This window comes from Bubalus bubalis, chromosome X (assembly GCF_019923935.1).
Source record: "Bubalus bubalis isolate 160015118507 breed Murrah chromosome X, NDDB_SH_1, whole genome shotgun sequence".
NCBI lineage: Eukaryota > Metazoa > Chordata > Mammalia > Artiodactyla > Bovidae > Bubalus > Bubalus bubalis.
In genome coordinates, this window is record NC_059181.1 from 88009917 (window position 1) to 88030134 (window position 20218).

Genomic DNA, 20218 nt, shown 5'->3' on the forward strand with positions numbered 1-20218 from the left:
GCAATTATATGCCAATAAAATGGACGACATGGAAGAAATGGACAAATTCTTAGAAAAGTACAACTTTCCAAAACTGAACCAGGAAGAAATAGAAAATCTTAACAGACCCATCACAAGCACGGAAATGGAAACTGTAATTGGAAATCTTCCAGCAAACAAAAGCCCAGGTCCAGACGGCTTCACAGCTGAATTCTACCAAAAATTTAGAGACGAGCTAACACCTATCCTACTCAGACTCTTCCAGAAAATTGCAGAGGAAGGTAAACTTCCAAACTCATTCTATGAGGCCACCATCACCCTAATACCAAAACCTGACAAAGATGCCACAAAAAAAGAAAACTACAGGCCAATATCACTGATGAACATAGGTGCAAAAATCCTTAACAAAACTCTAGTAATCAGAATCCAACAGCATATTAAAAAGATCATACACCATGACCAAATGGGCTTTATCCCAGGGATGCAAGAATTCTTCAATATCCACACATCAATCAATGTAATACACCATATTAACAAATTGAAAAATAAAAGCCATATGATCATCTCAATAGATGCAGAGAAAGCCTTTGACAAATTTCAACATCCATTTATGATAAAATCTCTCCAGAAAGCAGGAATAGAAGGAACATACCTTAACTTAATAAAAGCTATATATGACAAACCCACAGCAAACATTATCCTCAATGGTGAAAAATTGAAAGCATTTCTGCTAAAGTCAGGAACAAGACAAGGGTGCCCACTCTCACCACTACTATTCAACATAGTTTTGGAAGTTTTGGCCACAGCAATCAGAGCAGAGAAAGAAATAAAAGGAATCCAGATTGGAAAAGAAGAAGTAAAACTCTCACTGTTTGCAGATGACATGATCCTCTACATAGGAAACCCTAAAGACTCCACCAGAAAATTACTAGAGCTAATCAATGAATATAGTAAAGTTGCAGGATATAAAATCAACACACAGAAATCCCTTGCATTCCTATACACTAATAATGAGAAAATAGAAAGAGAAATTAAGGAAACAATTCCATTCACCATTGCAACGAAAAGAATAAAATACTTAGGAATATATCATCCTAAAGAAATTAAAGACCTATATATAGAAAACTATAAAACACTGGTGAAAGAAATCAAAGAGGACACTAATAGACGGAGAAATATACCATGTTCATGAATCAGAAGAATCAATATAGTAAAAAGGAGTATACTACCCAAAGCAATCTATAGATTCAATGCAATCCCTATCAAGCTACCAAAGGTATTCTTCACAGAGCTAGAACAAATAATTTCACAATTTGTATGGAAATACAAAAAACCTCAAATAGCCAAAGCAATCTTGAGAAGTAAGAATGGAACTGGAGGAATCAACCTGCCTGACTTCAGGCTCTACTACAAAGCCACAGTCATCAAGACAGTATGGTACTGGCACAAAGACAGAACTATAGATCAATGGAACAAAATACAAAGCCCAGAGATAAATCCACGCACCTATGGCCACCTTATCTTTGACAAAGTGGGCAAAAATATACAATGGAGAAAAGAATCTCTTTAACAAGTGGTGCTGGGAAAACTTGTCGACCACTTGTAAAAGAATGAAAGTAGAACACTTTCTAACACCATACACAAAAATAAACTCAAAATGGATTAAAGATCTAAACGTAAGACCAGAAACTATAAAACTCCTAAAGGAGAACATAGGCCAAACACTCTCCGACATAAATCATAGCAGGATCCTCTATGACCCACCTCCCAGAATAGTGGAAATAAAAGCAAAAATAAACAAATGGGACCTAATTAAAATTAAAAGCTTCTGCACAACAAAGGAAACTCTAAGCAAGGTGAAAAGACAGCCTTCAGAATGGGAGAAAATAATAACAAATGAAGCAACTGACAAAGAATTAATCTCAAAAATACACAAGCAACTCCTGCAGCTCAATTCCAGAAAAATAAACAACCCAATCAATAAGTGGGACAAAGACCTAAACAGACATTTCTCCAAAGAAGACATATAGATGGCTAACAAACACATAAAAATGCTCAACATCACTCATTATCAGAGAAATGCAAATCAAAACCACAATGAGGTACCATCTCACGCCAGTCAGAATGGCTGTGATCCAAAAGTCTACAAGCAATAAACGCTGAAGAGGGTGTAGGGAAACGGGAACCCTCTTACACTGTTGGTGGGAATGCAAACTATACAGCCACTATGGAGAACAGTGTCGAGATTCCTTAAAAAACTGGAAATAGAACTGCCTTATGACCCAGAAATCCCACTACTGGTCATACACATCGAGGAAACCAGAACTGAAAGAGACACATGTACCCCAATGTTCATCACAGCACTGTTTATAATAGCCAGGACATGGAAGCAACCTAGATGTCCATCAGCAGATGAATGGATAAGAAAGCCGTGGTACATATACACAATGGAGTATTACTCAGCCATTACAAAGAATACATTTGAATCAGTTCTAATGAGGTGGATGAAACTGGAGCCTATTATACAGAGTGAAGTAAGCCAGAAAGAAAAACACCAATACAGTATACTAATGCATATATATGGAATTTAGAGAGATGGTAACGATAACCCTGTATGCAAGACAGCAAAAGAGACACCAATGTATAGAACAGTCTTTTGGACTCTGTGGGAGAGGGAGAGGGTGGGATGACTTGGGGGAATATCATGGAAACATGTATAATATTATATATGAAGCTAATAGCCAATCCAGGTTTGATACAGGATCCTTGGGGCTGGTGCACTGGGATGACCCGGTGGGATGGTACGGGGACGGAGGTGGGAGTGGGGTTCAGGATGGGGAACACGTGTACACCCATGGCAGATTTATGTTGATGTGTGTCAGAAGCAATACAATATTGTAAAGTAATTAGCCTCCAATTAAAATAAATAAATTTAAATTAAAAAAAAGATATAAATCTAATTGTGGTTAGAATCAGAGTGCTTTCAGAGATATACTATTAATTCTCTGCCACCATACCCATAGTGTTTCAGATGCTGAGGCACTTTGAGTTGCACTGTGATGTGGGACATACTTTATAACAGTAATTATTCCCTGAATTGCAATGCGCTTTTGTTCCCTATACTGCAGATCTTCAATCTCCACCTTTACTTCCCTTATAGCTGTCAAGAGTGATTCAGCTGCAAAAGAGTAATTCCAAGGAAATTGTAAGTTTTAAAGAACTGAAATGACAAAAATAAGAATTAGATTTGCAACGTAATTTCACAACATGAAAATTATAAACTTGCTAATAACTTAAATATGTGCGACTTTGTGTTTATATTTGGCATCCCCTTACGTGATGTTGGTAAAACTGGCAAAATATATTTCAGTTAAATTGTTATACCATCTTCTAGTCTGGTGTCTTAATTTGAAACAGAAATTTTACATATTGAATGCAATTTATATATCATACTTCAAACTATAAAGTGTTGCTTAGCCATTGCATAGAAGCACACATGTTAATATTTTCTGTATTCTATATGCTATATATAGCATATACTACATATTGCTGGCATTATGAAGTATAGAAGGATGCCAATATTTAGCTAATGATAGATCAGTAATTCAAAGTTTCTTTTTTTCCAAAGCTGTGAAATTATCCCACGGCTTTTCAAAAAGAATATATGCTAAACTTTTCAACTATCATATTTTAATTCTACTAAAATAAATTAGTGTCTCTCATCAGTACTTATTCTGAATCTCACTAATTTTGATATCATTTTTATTTAAAGGTGGAGCCTCAGCCGTGTTATATCCAATACACAGTCATCCACAAGTTTTGCAATACACATATCTATAAGTTTTGCAAACCTTCAGATACAAAGAGCCAACTGTAATCACTGTATATCCCTTATGTAAGGCTTTTGAACATCTGAAGATTTAGGTATCCATGGGGCTCCTTGAACCAATCCCCTATGGATACCAAGGGATATCTATGTATCATTTCATAAAAGTGGCCTAATACAGTTGTATCTTGATATCAAATTGTCCAATGTATCCTTTCATATGTTTAATTTAAATAATATTATAAGAGTTGGGATCTAATAACAACTCAGATTTGATCTCAAAGACCTTAAATCAAGATATCTCCATTTAGTCAGTCTATATTCCTTTTTCCTTACAGTCTAATAAAATAAAAATATCCACCTTTATGGGACATGACATATGTTTTTATATATTTATAAAGATCAAATTATTAACAGTGAGTATTGCTACACTTTGGCCTACTCAAATTAAAGAGTAAAGATGACTAAATGACAAGGCATATACCATACATATAGCATATAATCATAAACGACTAGTAATTTCATCAGTACCTTTACGAGAACTACTATACTTCCAAAATGTCTCTGGCACTGGTGGATAGGGGTAATATCCACCTATAACAGTATTCTTCCCTTCGCCAGAATAGTTCTTCTCTTTAACCCACCGAATAAAATTTTTTACCTTGGCATCATCGTTATGCAGCTGGCCTTTATGACCTCATTGCACGAAGGGTAAAAAATAAGGGAAAAACAAAAAACAAATAAATCACTGTAGTAAACCGCCTGGACTTTTTTGTGTATAAAAACATTTTAATATAAGATCAATCTTATGTCACCAAGAAAAGAAGTCAACTTATTCACTATGTAGCACATAATTATACTGAATATGCATACAAAATTATCAAAGATGGTAAATAAATCCGAAATCTAGAAGGAAATCAAACATATTACAGTTTCTGTGGACTACACTGTAGCTGTCTGTAGGACACCAAAAAAAGCCAGAAGAAAAAGAAAACTAATAGTCTGGACTTTTCTAGCTATCCAACTGGTTAGCATCTTCTTAGAAAACCAATTTTTATGTATTACCCTGAAGGTATGATAGCACATATGAACTAAATTTTCTGTGAATATAGCTCAGCATTTAAACTCATGCTTTAGAAATGTACATAAGTGTCATTTACATCTGATATTATTAGTATATATTAGATCTGATATTATTCATATTTATAAAATGAGGTATAAACAAAGATGTGTATTACATCCTTCCTAGGACTCTTCTTTGACAAATTTCCTAATTACCAAGATGGTAGCATTCTAGTAAGTAAAACATTCCACAGTACTCTCTCACTCATCTGATTTTTTTGCCCACATTATTAGAGAGAATGGAAAAAAATAATAAACTTGTAGATAAGCAGTGAGACTTTGCTTGCTATGTTAAGTAAAATGCAAGTCTGGGGACCAAAATTTAACATACATTTTCATTTTAACATTTTAAAACTATTGTTAGTTGAATCCTTATTGTGATACAGGGCCAAACAAGTCTTCAATCTGTGAAGCCATTTATGATTATCTAACTTAACATTAAGCAGGAATTAAAGTTAACCAAAGGACATAAAATTCTTCAGAAAGTCAGAAAATTGTTGCTTGAATTGTAAATAACCTCGAAGCAATAGATTTCATAAGCTGTATATTCTTTGTTGGGGCCTCCTGGTGGCTCAGATGGTAAAGAATCTGCCTGCAATGCAGAAGACCCGGGTTCGATCCCTGGGTTAGGAAGATCCCCTGGAGAAGGGAATGGCAACCCACTCCAGTATTCATGCCTGGAGAACCCCATGGACAGAGGAGCCTGGTGGGCTAGTCCATGGGGTTGCAAATAGGCAGATACGACTGAGCAACTACTGTGCGCACACACACATACTCTTTGTTAAACCAATCTTATAGTGAAGGAGTTCAAAATAAGGCTATCTTGTGGTTGAATGTTATAATAAAATTTAATTTAATGAAGAGAAAATATATTAGATTTCCAATTAAATATATACAAAGAAATTGCTTACTAGTCATAAACACGTGACTCTCGTTTGTAGTGGTGAGGTAAAGCAGTTTAGGTACTTGATCATCTTTTCTGACAACTTTCAGCTGTGTACACGTGAAATATGTCACTGCAAGAAAAGAAAATACTTATGAAATTATTTATGCATTTCAAAGGGAAATACCTAGATCACAATCTAACAGAGTGCTTCTCAAGTTTTACTGAACTCAGGAATCACTTGGGATAATTGTTAAAATGTAAATTCAGATTCAGTAGTTTTAGTGTGGGGCCTGAAATTCTTTGCTTAGTGAGATCTTAGCACGAGTGATACTAGTGCTGTTAGCCCTTTGACCACACTTGGAGCAACAAGGATCTAACACTTTTCCTTTAGCAAGTATTAATACAGCAGCTGCACATAACCGAAGGCCCTGCTTGCTGGACAGCTGAAGAGTGAAAGTCTTTTAATTGGCCATACAACTGAGTGTGAACCGTTATTTCCTACAGAGAAAAAAAAACACTGAGCTTCTCCATGTTTTCACTGATTAACCCAATCTAACCTTGATCCCCGAAATTACTCTCACTCTTTCCATTAGATAGGGCTACACACTATTAATGTGAACTTGTTTATGCAAGTGTTTTAATTGTGTTTATCTCAATTAGACTTTAAATCTCAAAGACAGGGCTTCTACCACGTATTCTTTTCTGTTGGCTTTCCTCACCAACTAGATAGACTAAAAAGAATCCTTGAAAATGAGATCATCATGTCTTCAGATTTCAACCACTTTCAAAAGCTATCAACTGTTTTGTAACTATCAGGTTATTTAGGAAGAGTTTACTTAAGCAAAAATATCTTTAAAATTTTAACTTATGTGTCCCAAAACAGTTGTCTTACAAATCAGGAAATGAAGAAATAAATATAAATACTTGCAATTTCCTATCAACAGTAAGCCCTCATTTGAGAATAAATATTTTCCTAGAGCATGATAATATCTATAAATTCATTTCCTATATCTCTCATTTACTAGTTCTTTATTTTGGAGCAATGAAAAGAAAGAAAATCTGTTCAAATGACTAAGAATAATTCTCTTGATTTATATTGTTTTTCATTTATTTAAAAAACTATACAAAGATGTGAGTATTCATTATTAAATATGCTGACATAAGAATACTAAAGAAATCTCTAATTCTAAGTTCATGGTTGCTAAAAATACGGTATTTGAACCTAACACCTTCTAGCTGTTTAAAATCTCTCTTGACCTTTATTTCCTCACCCATAAATTTGTAAAAAACATCACCTCTTCAAAAGGTAACTGTAAGTACAAAATTAAGTAACATCTATGAGCAACTAATATATAGTAAGCAGTGAAAAAGTTTTCCCCTTAGTTCTTCACTTTCCTTAATGAAAAGTAAAAAAAGTGGCCCTGGGCCAGTGGTGCCCCAGCATGCACACACCATGGGCCTTCCACAGCACCATGTATCGCCAAAGCCTGTGATTCTGAGCACACACACATAAAGTAAAACAGATGCCCTACTACCAAAGGATTCTGGTACTGTTCCAGAAGATCCTTAGTTATGTTCTCCTTCATAGGCCTGAAGCTTCCTTAATGTTCACCATTTATTTCACAATTTTTTCCTTCACTCTTGGTCAAAAGATGAAAATGAATAGTGATTGTTGTCAACTCTTGTACTAGAGTAAATCTCACTAGGCTCCATATAAACTTTTCTTAAAAGATATATTTCATGTTTCCATAAGAAATAGAATGTGACTACATGGCAACATTTCTGTGAAAAATCATTTGCCAAAACCTGTGTCAGTTAGCTATTAAAACAGCTATAGTGGCTATAAAGAGAGAGGGATCTGGCCATAAAACCCATCTAAATTGTCATGAGCGATCATCACTATCAACCATCTATGCCCTGAGAGAAGTTATATGAAAGGTCATAGCCCCACTTACCTTGGAAACCCGTACCTTGGTTTTGGTCAAAATTCTCTTTCTGGTCTCCCCTCCAATCATAGTTGGGGTAATGTTTAGTTCTATTCATATACATATATTTTAAAATTTTAATCTCACAAGCATAAGGTGGATTCTAATGAAGTAATATCTGAATAGTGGGTAATACCATTTTACAATAGAGAATAAAGGGGTAGCAGAACAGCCCTGTATATGGTCTCTAGGTATCCTGATATTCTACCATTTCTATGTTGTTGCCGATCAAAAAAAAAATACATGTAGTCAAGATTGGGAATTTCCCCAATTTTGGCAAGCATTTAACAATCAGTATTTCATTCATATACTTATTTGGAAAACAGCTCACCATATCTAAAATAGATTTATGTTACAAATTCAAACAAGGAAAAATTTCACTGAAGTTGTTATAAGAAAGTATTAAATATATTTTTCCTCATCAAAATAGATCTGTAGACTAAGTTGTTACATAAAATACATAGTAGGACATACTTTAAATGTCTTGAAAGTAGTGGAAAAAATACCTATGTATATGAATAAATATAAGGGGAAAAATCAACACCAAAGTAAGTAAAATATTGACCAGGTGGTATAACACCATTAACCTAATATTAATTTCATACTCAAATGACATCATACTTACCACTGTCATTATTTAATTACATAGTTTCCCAATCCTCTACCAGTTAATTCTACATTAATAAAGTCTTCATTGTCTTAAATGGGGTCTATTAATTCAGTTTCCAAACGGATACAAAGGAAATGGTCTATGCTTTAGTTTCACAGAATTTCAAGTTTTTATGTCTAAAATGCTAAAAGTGAGAATTAATAAGAGCACCTGTTTTCTGAAAAGCTAGTTTCAATCCCAAATTAATTCTGAATAGAAAACCAGAAGACAGTTAATATCTATAATACCACTTATAATATTAATATAGAAAAAAATTTATATGTGCTATCAGACTGCTTGAATTTGCTAGCTCAGTATCATGGCATTCTGTAAGTTAGTATACTCTGCTATTTTTTTCAGTTAATGTTCCCATTTCCAAATATAAAATGATAATAATATTTGAACTGAGTACTTGGGTAAATATGTTCAAAGATTTCTGGCTGAGATGTTGAAAACAGCTCCACTATAAATGGTTGTTCTGATGTCCCGTCAGCAATGTGAATCCAGCGATATGACCGAAAATCTTCACGGCTATCTATATGGATAGAATATTAGAATAAATGAAGACAATGGATTATGCACATATGAACACAGAATTATTCACTGAAATACATTTTATGACTTTCAATATCAGAAGCTTACCCTTCTTTTTTGACCGCTGGACCCTTCCTACAAAAACCAAAACTCCAATAACATCACAGATAGAATTATTTGGCATCTTATCCAGTTCTGATCTAAAAGAAGGAAAATTATTAAATAGATATTTTATTTTTAAATAGCAAAAAAGCATTCTACAAATATGAATGAAAATACATATATATTTAACTGCTACAGCATAATTTGGGGTAGATTTTGAGCAAATTATAATACCTTGTTTCAGTGACTAACAGTGAAAATTAATATTTGAGATATTTTACAAGAATCTATTTTACCTCGTAACAAAACGGTTATTTAATTTTGGCAATCTCCATTCTGGTTTCACCTGCTTTTCTGGGATGATAATTATATTAGGAAAATCTCGAATATTCAGGCAGATTTCTGAAAAAGAAATATATTACTTTAATATGATATACATATAAAATAATATACACATGTATATATCACACAGCAAAAAGATTGAATGCTTTGAGTCCACCACTAAACCTAAGAACTAGATCATTTTCAATAGCTTTCTTCTATCTATTCTGACATTATCACATCCACTTATCTTTGTGTTTTACCATATACTTAAATTTTTAAAAAGGTTTAAAAAAAATCACTTAAGTGTTTTTGCCCAAATAGTACACTATTTGGATTTGTTTTTGAACTTTAAAGAATGGAGTAATACCATAATGTAGTATTCTACGGCTACTTTTTTCCCCACTTAACATTATGGTCTTAAAATTCATCCATGCAGCTGCATGTAGCATTTTTTTTTCTCATTTCTACTGAGAATAATGTTCCAGGGTGTTGATATACTACAATTCTATTTACTCTTGATCATATTGCTGGACATATGGGTTATTTCCAGCTTTTGTCATAACAAACAGTCACTATGAATTTTTTTCGACATATCTCCTTGTACACACAGGCAAATACTTTCTAAGGTATTATATCCAGAAGAGAAAACCTGGATTATAAAATATGCAAATGTTCCACTGTATAGGATGAAGAATTCGCTCAGTCATGTCCGACTCTTTGTGACTCCATGGACTGTAGGAGCCTACCATGCTCCTCTGTCCATGGGATTTTCTAAGCAAGAGTACTGGAGTGGGTTGCCATTTCCTTCTCCAGAGGATCTTCCCAACCCAGGGGTCGAACCAGGGTCTCTCACATTGTAGGCAGATGCTTTACTGTCTGAGCCACCAGGGAAGTCACTCTATAGGATAATTCCAAACTATTCTAAAGTAGTATTTATTAACTCTTCACTTAGTTTATTAATATTATAAATATTTATTAATATTTACTAAATATTAAACTATTAACAGTTTCAGCAGCAATGTGCAAGAATTCCATTGAGCCACATCCTCTCCAAATTTTGGTTCTGTTAAATTTATTTATTTATTTATTTTGGCTGTACCACGCAGCATATGGAATCTTAGTTCCCTGACCAGGGATTGAACCTGTGACTTCTGCAGTGGAAGCACAGAGTCTTAATCTCTGGACAGCCAGGGAAATTCCTAACTTTCTTATTTTTTGTCAATCTAATGATACAAAATGGCAATTTGTTGTGGTCTTATTTTGTACTTCTCTTACTACTAATTACGTTCAACAACATTTCATATACCTATAGTTCATCTATGCATCCTCTTTCGTGAAATACTCCTAATATTTTTGAACATTTTTTCTACTAGATTGTCTTTTTCTTATTTGTATTAGTTGCTTATATATATTGAATACCTTTGTTGATTATACTATTGCAAATATCTTCACCCAGTTTTTGAATTTTTGGGGGGTGTCTTTTGATGGACAAAAGTTCTTAATTTTTGTTTTATCCTTTAAAAAATAGTTTATTTATTTATTTGGCTCTGCTGGGTCTTAGTTGCAGCATGCAGGATCTAGTTTCCCGATTAGGAATAGAACCTGGGCCCTCTACACTGGGAGCATGGAGTCAGCCATTGGACCATCAGGGAAGTCCCAGAAGTTCTTAATTTTAATGTAGTTAAGCTTATTAATCTTTCTTTTATGGTTACCATTTCTTAGTGCTATCCACAAGTTGCTTCCTTATCCTAAAGGCAAACAGATACTTTCTGTAAGTTCTTCTAAAAGTTTTGCCTTTCATATTTAAGCATTTGATATCTCTGGCATTGATTTTTATAGGTGTGATATAGGAATATAATGTCATTTTTTTTCTCTTAATATTGTATGCTCAGTCGTGTCCAACTCTGCGACCCCATGGACTGTAGTCCACCAAGTTCCTCTGTCCGTGGAGTTTTCCAGGCAAGAATACTGGAGTGGGTTGACATTTCCTCCTCCAGGGAATCTTCCCAAGCCAGGAATGAAACCTGAATCTCCTGCATTGGCAGGCAGATTCTTTACCACTATGCCACTATTACCCTTAATAGAATTTATCTAAAGCTCTTATTTCATTTACATTTTCTGTCCTTAAAATTTTCTTCATACCAAGTTCCTTTCCTTGATGACAAATGTGTAATAACAAACATTAATTTCAGATATTAATTTGATTCTAAATACTTCCCAGCTCATGTGAGCCTGAAACTCACTTAGCTTAATTTCTTTTGTATTTTGAATTGTTTGGTTTGTAAGTACTTACTTATATTTAAGCCAATTAAATAGAGCTCTTTTACAAATCAACCAAGGCAATGTTATCCAAAGTCAAAGATACATACACACACAGAGACCTTAGTTCTTATTTTAAGATTTCAGCCCTGAGTCAGGTTCAGCAATGTAAAACCCATCAGTTTACAAAAGAAGTTGTATTAAAATTGGGTTTCTGACAGATGAAACAAGTCAAATTCACTTGGCTAGATGGCTAAATATTTGCAGAAAAAGCATTTAGGATTTCTATTTACCTTGGACAAGCCAACTTCTAGTTTACCCCCTCTAAAATTTGCATTTTAAGAGACAGCAGAGATGAGTGGTCCTGAGAAGACCAGATAGGACACTTGCATCTTAAAGATACAGGCAAGTTCTTCCTAGGATGACTTTGTTTCCCTTTTTGAAAATATTTACAAGCCTCTTAAGATAAACATGGAGGATTTGGGAAGTGGTAAAAGGACTGGTGGGCTTTGGATTAATTTTGGAGCCACCCTTCTGGTCCTGTAAAGATTACATTTGTAAAACAAGGATTGTTTTGTTTTTACTTTTTTTAAAAAAAAAGAATTGTGTGGCTACCTCAATGAAACTGAAGGACTGACACACCAATTTACCTATGTTGGAAAGTTTTTCCCTTTCTAGCTTAGGGAAGAAGGCCTCTTGGGAAGGCTCAGAGGCAACACTTAGCCTCCTGTAAATCAATCTGTACCAAGGGGGAAAGAGGTGAAGGTAATAGGAAAGATAGGCTGAGGAATCCATCTCATAGTCTTGCCAGGAAGGCAGTGACCAGGGAAAAGTGGGCTCAGTGTTATGCTTGAGCCAGATGTGTCTGGTATTGCACGGAAGTTGTCTTGTTGGGGGTGGATACCCCAGTAGCCTGGTCCATTCCGTGATCCCCCTTATCCTGTCAAGGGAGTCTTCAAGCAGCAGGCACCCTAATGGCTTTTAAGTGCCTGACCTGTGCTTGCACAATTTTAATTGGCCTGGCTCTCAACTTAAGGCAGAAGGAAAGGAGAGCCTTCACTTGCTTGGGTGGCAGATACTGTGGCACAGTGGGCTGCAGGGCCTTTGGAATACACCAGAGAGTAACCCTGGCCAGAGTTCCTCAATTGCTTCCATAGCCACTAGCCTGTTCGCAGGGATTTGAGGAGAAAGAAACAAGAAAAGTAGAGGAAGCCTTACAGGAAGCAGTTAGTACCAGATGTCTATGCGTTACCAAAGTAACCAGAATAAACCAAAACCTAGCCAGCCAGAGAGTCACATTAACATGGCTTCCCAGTTCCATTAGACCTGTGACCTTTGTCCAAAAGGTCAGAGTTTTCAAAACACATACATACATACATACAAACACACAAACAGAATGTCCTAGGAAGATAAGATACAACATTTACATCTCAAAGACAGAAATGCAAGTTTCCCCCTAGAAAGCCTTTGTTAAAGTTTCAAGTTTTTGTTTTCTCCTCATTGGATCATAATGATAGGTCTACCAATCACTTAGGACTTTTCCTAGGGGACTTGGAGATGGAACCTTAGAGGAAGCAATTAGTACAAAATATCTGTGCACTCAAAGCAAACAAACCAAACCGAATCACGCCAGCAGGAAGTTACTCCAAAAAAGCAAATGGCAAAGAGATGCCCAGAAATTCAAAAAACCAAATGGCAAGAATGCCCCAAATGTGACTTCCAAGTCCCACTAAGCCTGTGACATTTGTGCAAAGCAGCACCTTACAAACTGGGTGCCCTGTCTACAGGGAGAAACTCCTGAACTGGAACTGCATCAGTTGCTCAAATGGAAAACATCAAGAGACCTCGAGGTGCACCTTGGGGGACTTATCAAAATGCTAATGGGTGTCTCAATACACCAGATGCCCTCTTTCTGATCCTCCAGTATTTAGTGTTTTCTCAAGAGTGAAAGTTAGGGATGACACAGACTAGAGAAGAGAAAATGTACTTAAGGTGAAAGAAACCTTGCCAGGGCAGCCTCTCCCCCATTCTCTGCTGCATCCTTGAAGGTCCACAGCAGAGTCTGTGGGTCAGGTGTGACTGGGCCTTTGCCCTATGGCAGAAGTCTCTGGCTTACCCACCCACCAGCTGGTCAGCACCAGTCCTGGGACACCTCCATACCAAGCAGCTGCTGCTGGTGCTAAGTCGCTTCAGTTGTGTACAACTCTGTGTGACCCCATAGACAGCAGCCCACCAGGCTCCCCCATCCCTGGGATTCTCCAGGCAAGAACACTGGAGTGGGTTGCCATTTCCTTCTCCAAGCAGCTATTCCTGCAGTAACCCAGGCCCACCCACCAGCAGGCTGGCACTAGCCATGGACCCACTTGACAATCCCATCCCTTGCCCAGGGACTGGCTCCCACCTTCCAGTGGCCAGCAGCCTCCACACAAGGTAGGGTCTGGCAGCCAACCAGGCCAGGGGCTGCCCTGCCTACCAGCATGTCCACAGTAGTCATTCACAATAGGAGGGCTCACACAACCGGCATAGGAGGCACCCCTAAGCATATAGCCCTTGTGATCCATGCTTATATGGTCAATTAATCCATGACAAAGGAGGCAAGAATGGGGAAAAACAGCCTCTTCAATAAATGACATTGGGAATATTGGACAGCTATATGCAAAAGAATCAAACTGGACTACTTTTTCACACCATATACAAAGATAAAACTCAAAATGGATTAAAGGCTTAAATGTAAGACCTAAAACCCTAAAACTTCTAAAAGTTAAAAAATAAAATAAAATTAAAAAAAAAAAAGAAAACAGAGGCCCTATGCTCTCTGACATTGGTTTAGCATATATTTTTGGATCTGTCTCCTCAGGCAAGGGAAATAAAAACAAAAATAAACAAATGTGACCACGTCAAACTTTTGCAAAGCAAAGTAAACTATCAACAAAATGAAAAGAGAGCCCATTGAAGGGAGAAGGTATTTACAAATGATAATTCAATAAGGGGTTAATATCCAAAATAGACAAAGAATTTATACAAATATTAAAGGAAAAAAAAAAAACTAAATTAAAAGCTGGGAAGAGGACCTGAATAGATATTTATTTTTCTCAGACAACACAAAGATGTCCAATGGACATGAAAAGATGCACAACATCACTAATCATTAGGAAACTGCAAATCAAAACCATAATGAGATACCACCACACACCTGTTAGAATGGCTATCATCATAAAAGACAACAAATAACAGATGTTGGCAGGTATGTAAAGGAAAAGGGTACCTTTGTGCACTGTTGGGATTGTAAATTGATGCAGCCCCTACAGACAACAATATAGAGGTTCCTCAAAAAGTTAAAAACAGAACTACCATATGACCCAGCAATTTTACTTCTGGCTATTTACCTGAAAAAACAAAAACACTAATTCAAAAAGGTATATGCACATCAGTGTTCACTGAAGTGTCATTTACAATAGTTAAGACATGGAAGCAACCTAAATGTCCATTGACAGACTAATGGATAAAGAAGATGTGGTGTGTGTGACAAACATACACACACAGACAGACACACACACACACACATATACACACAGTGGAATATTACTCAGCCATCAAAAATAATGAAATCTTGCTACTTGAAACATGGATGAATCTAGAGGATATTATGCTACGTGAAATAAGCTAGATAGAGAAATATAAATACCATATGGTCTCACGTATGTGCAGAATCTTAAAATAAATTCAACATACAAAACAAAAACAGACTCACAGATACACAGAATAAATCAGCTGTTGCCAGGGGTTGGGGGATGAAATAGGTGATGGGAATTAAGAGGTACAAACTTGCAGTTATATAATAAAATAAGTAAGCCAAGGGGATGTAATATACAAAATACTGCTACTGCTAAGTCACTTCAGTTGTGTCCCACTCTGTGTGACCCCATAGATGGCAGCCCACCAGGCTCTCCCATCCCTGGGATTCTCCAGGCAAGAACACTGGAGTGGGTTGCCATTTCCTTCTCCAATGCATGAAAGTGAAAAGTGAAAGCGAAGTTGCTCAGTCGTGTCCGACCCTCAGCGACCCCACGGACTGCAGCCCACCAGGCTCCTCTGTCCATGGGATTTTCCAGGCAGGAGTACTGGAGTGGGGTGCTATTGCCTTCTCCAAATATACAAAATAAGAAGTTATAATAACTTTATAAAAACATTATAATAACTTGCTTTGGAGACAGGTAGTCACTAGACTTATGGTGATCATTTTGTAATGTATGCAAATGTCAAGTCACTATGTGGGACACCTGAAACTAACATATTGTACAGCAATACAGCAACTGTGTTGTGCTGTGCCTAGCTGCTCCATTGTGTTCGACTCTTTGCAACTCCATGGACTGTAGCCAGCCAGGCTCCTCTGTCCATGGGATTCTCCAGGCAAGAATACTGGAGTGGGTTGCCATGCCTTCCTCTAGGGGATCTTCCCAACCCAGGGATAAAACCAAGGTCTGCTGCATTGCAGGATTCTTTACCATCTGAGCTACTGGGGAAGCCCAAGAATACTGGAGTGGGTAGCCTATCCCTTCTCCGGGGGAACTTTCCGACCCAGGAATCAAATGGGGGTCTACTGCATTGCAGGCAGATTCTTTACCAGCTGAGCTATCCAGGAGGCCAATACATCAACTATACCTCAATAAAAAGCTCTTATGCTTTTAATGGATTTTATCTTCTCACTAGGTGGTGCAGTGGTAAAGAACTGACCTGCCAAAGCGGGTTTGATCCCTGGGTTGGGAAGATCCCCTGGAGGAGGAAATGGCAACCCACCCCAGTATTCTTGACTGGAGAATTCCAAGGACAGAGAAGCCTAGTGGGCTAGAGTCCATGGGGTCGCAAAGAATCAAGACACAACTGAGCACACAGGCACTCACGCATCCCCACATTGGCAAGGGCAGCCTGTACAACATTAAAGAGAAATAGTAATAAGAGACCATCAATGGTCCCCATTTTACAAAGGAGTGTTTCAGGACTTCCTTAGTAGTCCAGTCATTAAGATTCTGCCCTTCTGCTACAGAAGGCTCAGGTTCAATCCCTGGTTGGGGAACTAAGATCTGGTATGACACAAGGCATGCCCCCCCACAAAAAAAAATTTTGGAGTGTTTCTAAATTTTCCCCTTAAGAGTTGTGTTTGTTTTCATTTGGTTTTGCAAACATCCTTTATCAGTTATGGAAAGTTCCTTTTCTTGGTATTTTCTTTTTAAAATTTATGTATATGTGTAAAATTTTAGCAAATGACTTTTATGGCTCTGCTAGGACAACCTTCTTTAATCTATTAATGTGGCAGTGACACTTGTCTATTTTTGTAAGTAAAATCAACTTTGCATTGCTGGAAAACAATACAGCTTAGTCACAATGTGTAATCATTTTTTTTTTTTACATATAACAATTCAGTTTGCTAACCTTCAATTTTGTATATCTGTATATATGTTCATAGCTGAAGATAGCCTTTAGTTTTCCACATTCATAAAATTCTTATTTGGTTTCAATTATCAAGGTTATATTGGTAGCAAAGAATAAGTCAGAGAGTATACCTTCTTACTTTATTCTCTAATGATACATTCCTTCAATGTTTGCTAGAATTTGCTTATACAATGATACCTGCCTGGTGGGTGGGTGGTGGGTGTGTGAGTGATTATTTTAAACCTCTGATTCACTTTAATAGTTATAGAACTATCTGGGTTTCTTATTTCTTAATGTCAATATTTTTCTAAGGATTTGCTATGTAGCAAACAAAGATTAAACCAGAATGAAGATGACTGCTTTCTCATTTTGCATATTACCAAACATGTGACTACAAAATTCTCTTTTACCTTTTCACATATGAGTGAACAAAGTTTGTATTACATGGTATTACCTTGTACCTAGAAAATAGTTTGCATTTTACAAAGCACTTTCATAGCCATAGTTATTCAGTTATACTCAAGGTCCCTCCCAGCTCTAAAATGCTAGGATTTCAAATGAATTAAGAACTTCCTTCACCCCAAACCCAAAACACCTAAGGTTATTACCTCAATATGTATTATGTAATACAGTCTGAAAATCTCAAGACTTTAAAAGGTTTATCATTTGTGTATGTCAACTGAACACTATTTTGTATAAGATAGGACAGAACAATAAACAAAAAGACAATATACAAAAATCATACATTGCCAGCAAATACGTCCTTTTTTTTTACAATAGAATTTTCATCTTCACAAGCTTCCATTTATTTAGTTTCTTTAAAATTACATTAGTTTCTATAACTTACAACTATTATGTGTAAGCATGAAAAACTAAACCAAGCTAAATTACCCCAATGGTTTGTGTTCCAACATCAACACCTAGAAGGCAGTGATAGTATCACAGATCCTTATTTCTGTACTGACCAAACTGGCCCTAGTTGCATACTCTTTCTCATGTATTCTCTCATAACATTTAAACTACCCTGTTCTTATTCCTAACCCTTACTTACGTTTTCTCCAATTCAACCCATTCTCCTACTCTCCAGACCATTCACTCTTTCCTCAACTACATTTCTGTTCATTTCCTCTCCCCTTCCATTCATCCTTTTCTTACTGTTTACTGTCAGCAGTCTTTCATGTTAATGTAATTTGTTCATCTTACATATCTGTTACCTTGCTAGACTAATTATTTTTTTAAATTGGAGGATAATTGTTGTGTTGGTTTCTGCTGTACAACAACATGAGTCATCTATAAGTATACATATATCCCCTCCTTCCCGAGCCTCCTAACCACTCCTTAGGTCATCACAGAGGACCTAGTTGAGCTCCCTGTACTATACAGCAGCTTCCCACTAGCTATCTTTTTTACACAGAGTAATGTATATGTTTCAATGCTACTCTCTTAATTTGTCCTACCCTCTCTTTCCCCCGCTGTGTCCACAGGTTCTCTATCTATGTGTTAGATTAATTCTAAGGGTAGAATTCTATATTACTTATCTTTGTGTTTCCTGTGCCTACCACAGTTTACAGAACTTTTTTTTCCCTTTAAAAGATGATTAATCACACTGAGATTTTTAAAAATCATAGATCAATAGTTTTCAACCCTGGTTGTACATTAGAATCCATCTGAGGAGTTTCAGAGATACATCAATGTGTGGTCCCCTCCTCAGAATAATTATTAATAATTCAAAATCTCTGAGAGTGGGGTGGTCATGGTTCTTTAAAGCTCCTGAAATGATACTAATGTATCAGTAGTATTGAGATCCACTTATACAGGAACACTAGGCAAACTATGGCTTGTAGATGGCTGCCTGTGTTTTGCAAATAAAAGTTTTACTGTAATACAGCTATGCCCATCCATTGACATATTATCTTTGGTTGCTTTCACTCAATAAAGACAGAGCTGAGTTGTTGTGAAAGAGACTATACTGCTTATACATCCTATAATATTTACTATTCAGCTATTTGTAGAAATAGCTCACTGACCCTTGATGAAGAGGGAAAAAGTCCTGTTACTTATTAAAAAGGTGTGGGATAACAGAGACTGATGCTAACACTGATAAGTAAAACTGTTCTAAAGACTAAAAGGTGCATTTTAAACATATTCTCATTAAGGCTCTCATTTTAAAAATGATTTCTGTATTTGTAGTTATTCACTTAAAAGTAAAAATAGCTTCACCTAGTGGGCTGCCGTCTATGGGGTCGCACAGAGTTGGACACGACTGAAGCGACTTAGCAGCAGCAGCAGCATATCTTAAAAAGAGAGTTTATATTATCAAAATCTGGCCCTATAATTCTGTGTAGCAGAGGTAGCATAGAGCTCAATTCACTTTCACTGCTATGTTTTAATAACTATTTATCTACTGACCACATGCTGCCTATTGCCCACTTTCCATATGTTTTTAAGGTTTAGAAGCAGCTATTAGTACAGACTCATTTTTAGATTTGTCCACAGCCACATAGAAACTGTGATTGAAGTTAATTTTCTTTATATCAGAAAACACTGTATTTAGTAAAAAGAACATTAGGTTAGGTATCAGGAGAACTAGGTTTCAATTTTCACTATGCCAGTGATCAATTATATGACATCAACAAAGTCACTTACCTTATCTGCTATTGACAAAGAATGTCTCAATTTTTACTAAAAAGCAATTTTGTCACTTGGAGATGCATGGTTGTGGGAAAGAATTTATAAGTTGGCAGACACAATAATACACGTTTAGAATTAGCTTCCTCTTGCCAACTTTCACTACATTTTCTTAATTAAATCTCAACAGCAATCAGTTTATCTTCTCCTATGATAAAGAGTAATGCGATAATGGACTAGTCGTACCAAATTAATTAATATCTTGTTCACCCAGCCAGATTGATGTCTACCTTCAATAGCCGGTAGACACTAATACAAAATCATATGAAATTGTCCTAAATATATGTTTCGGTAAACAGTGAACAAAGGCTACATTATCTGAACATTCTTTATGTAATTAACCTTAATAGGTCTGCTAGGGAGTTCAGAATACATAGAAATACAGGTCCAATATAAAACTATGACAAACCAAAAACAGTGCTTAAAACTGTTGA

At 36.3% G+C, this 20218-nt stretch overlaps 1 protein-coding gene across 2 annotated transcripts in view; it reads right to left on the reverse strand.

The window, feature by feature from the left end:
• The window catches only part of RADX (RPA1 related single stranded DNA binding protein, X-linked), a 98904-nt gene that overhangs the window by 59363 nt on the left and 19323 nt on the right, over nt 1-20218 (reverse strand). For both annotated transcript variants that reach the window (XM_006052774.3, XM_025277210.2), the window contains exons 4-9: nt 9380-9485; nt 9090-9181; nt 8860-8982; nt 5839-5943; nt 4337-4501; nt 2997-3157 (exon numbers count right to left, since the gene is read on the reverse strand). In XM_006052774.3, coding sequence (XP_006052836.1) covers nt 2997-3157; nt 4337-4501; nt 5839-5943; nt 8860-8982; nt 9090-9181; nt 9380-9485 — 752 coding nt within the window. The remainder of the gene's footprint in view (nt 1-2996; nt 3158-4336; nt 4502-5838; nt 5944-8859; nt 8983-9089; nt 9182-9379; nt 9486-20218) is intronic.